Source organism: Gloeophyllum trabeum, assembly GCF_000344685.1.
Source record: "Gloeophyllum trabeum ATCC 11539 unplaced genomic scaffold GLOTRscaffold_00387, whole genome shotgun sequence".
In the NCBI taxonomy this organism is placed as follows: Eukaryota; Fungi; Basidiomycota; class Agaricomycetes; order Gloeophyllales; family Gloeophyllaceae; genus Gloeophyllum; species Gloeophyllum trabeum.
The window spans coordinates 1-2,186 of NW_006920795.1; the positions used below are offsets into that span (position 1 = coordinate 1).

At 53.9% G+C, this 2,186-nt stretch overlaps 1 protein-coding gene and 1 non-coding gene across 2 annotated transcripts; both read right to left on the reverse strand.

The window, feature by feature from the left end:
• Positions 1–8: 8 nt before the first annotated feature.
• Positions 9–797, reverse strand: GLOTRDRAFT_134671 (uncharacterized protein; the record flags this gene model as incomplete). The annotated part of the gene is made up of 2 exons (XM_007873612.1): positions 9–502; positions 552–797. Coding segments are annotated over 2 exons (740 nt in total), but the record flags the coding sequence as incomplete, so codon positions are not given.
• A 696-nt stretch (positions 798–1,493) lies between these two features.
• On the reverse strand, positions 1,494–1,566 carry GLOTRDRAFT_t130. Its single transcript has one exon. It is a non-coding gene; the product is annotated as a tRNA-OTHER (tRNA).
• Between the last annotated feature and the right edge of the window lie 620 nt (positions 1,567–2,186).

A 2,186-nucleotide genomic window follows, 5' to 3' on the forward strand; every position in this document is an offset into this window, starting at 1 on the left:
GATCAGACCGCTCCTGGCGACGCTCAGCAGTCTTGGCCTTCGCAGCCTTCGTAGCCTTCTCCTTGGCGAAGCAAGAGGCCTCAGAGTGTCCCACAGCGTCGCAGAACGAGCAGCGGACGTCATGAGCGAAGGAGGGACTGCCAGAGGCCTTGAGAGCGAGAGAGGGGGTAGAGGAGAAGCCTCGGGTTGTACGCTGAGTCTCCTCGTTCTGGAAAGCGCTCTGGAGCTTCGAGAGGCTAAGAGAGTCGAGCAGGAGCAGGGAGGAGACGAAGTTGTTGTACTCAGCAGGGAGGGAGCGAATGAGAGACATAGAAGCGAGTTCCTCGTCCAGCTGCTCAATGGTGAAGTCCTTAGGGCGAAGGGAGCGGATATCCTGCATGGCCTTGTCCGCTCTAGCCATCAGAGAGACCAGGGACTCGCCCTCATCCTTCCTCAAGCCCAGGAGAACATCATAAGCGTTGAAATGCGCACCAGGCTTCTGCTGAACATGGACCTCCTTCAACTTCTCCCACATCTTCAACGGATCCGTCCTCAACCTCCTTCACATGCACCTTCTGCCCATCCTCCAAAGCCAACCATATCTCTCCAGCAGCTCTCCCCTTTCGCGCCTCCCACTTCCTCTGCTCCCTCTTGTCTTCGATGGTGGGTGTAGTCTCCGAGTAGAGCTCAGGAGCGGCTGTAGGGTCGCTAGTGACATCCCAGAGGTCAAGAGTCTTGAGGTAGGCCTCCATATCATCAGCCCAGGAGCCATAGTTCCTCTCCCCAAGGGCAGGGAAGGTCCTCTTGGCTTGAGACATTGCTGAGCGACGAAAAGAGCGATGAGAGGCGATAAGACGACGATGGGAGCGATAGGGAGCGATGAGCAGCCTAAGGGCGAAGCAAAGACCAGCAGAGACAGACTAGGGGCAGTAGAGAGGAGTTGGGAATGAGATGAGAGGAAGATGGAGTTGTAGGAGCGAGTGGGCGCGAGATGGGACGTCCAAGGGTTGTCTAGGGCGAACTGGCGCGACGAACAAGCCTAGGACGACGACAGGGACCGATAGGAACGATCTGGAGAGCGCAGGAGACAAAAATGTGATAGAGAGCAGATGGAGGGCTGGATAGGCTGAGATCTTGCTCTGATAAGAGTAGGAGCGCTGTAGAGGCTGTAGGACTGGCGAAAAGTGCGATCTGGAGCCTCTAAAGCGTTGGGCTCATAACCTGTCCAACTGGGAAGCTGGCAGTGTCCCTGATCTTGGCTCCAATCTCCTATCAGTCTTTCACCTCACTCGTGAAAAGGGCTTTCTATGCGAAATCCAAGATGCCCATGCCAAGTTCTACCTCCAAGGTGCCTTGAAGTTCCAGGCCAAAGTCAATGATGCCAACACAGGCTACCTGGAAGGTCGGACTGTCTCAGCTTCGCATTCTGCTCATTCTGCACTCAGCACACTCCCTTTGGACCTGGATCTATGGCATAAGCGCTGCTCCCACACCAATCTGTCAAGTATAATAAATGACCAGACCAGGGATTGAACCTGGGACCACCTGGCATATACCCAGGAGCTCTACCAACTGAGCTACCTGGTCTTGGTTCAGAGGACATACTAAGGTATAGGACCTTGTATAGCTGAGTGTAACTGTTGCCTACTACCCATAATGGCCTTCATGCAAGGCACTAGGTATTGGTAGGTCTTATGACAGTTCAGGGACTCACTCCTGTTAGATGAGTAAGCATGATTACCCATTCCAACACAATCTGGAGGATTTGCGTCAAGTGGTGTCCAAACAGCTTGTTTCTGGCCTTACCATCCGCTCTACTGCTGCACCAGACCCTATATGCGAGCCTTGTCTTGCTGGCAAGATGCACAGGCACAATGTACCCAAGACAGCCTCCAGGACACAGCGCAGACTCGCTCTTGTTCACACAGATCTCAAGGGACCTATGCCTACTGCAACTCCAGAGGGCTATCTCTACTGGATTGTCTTTGTAGATGATGCTTCGCGTTTCTGGGCTGTCATGTTCCTGCGTCAAAAGAGCGAAGCCCTGAGCGCCTTTAAGACTTTCAAAGCCTATGCAGAGAATGCTACTGGCTGCAAGGTCAAGATCCTGCGCGATGACAAGGGAGGGGAGTACAAAAGCACTGCCTTTGATGCTTTTTGCGCAGTTCTCGCTTCCAAGGCTCCCTGAGAGAGCCTCCCTTGCGCCA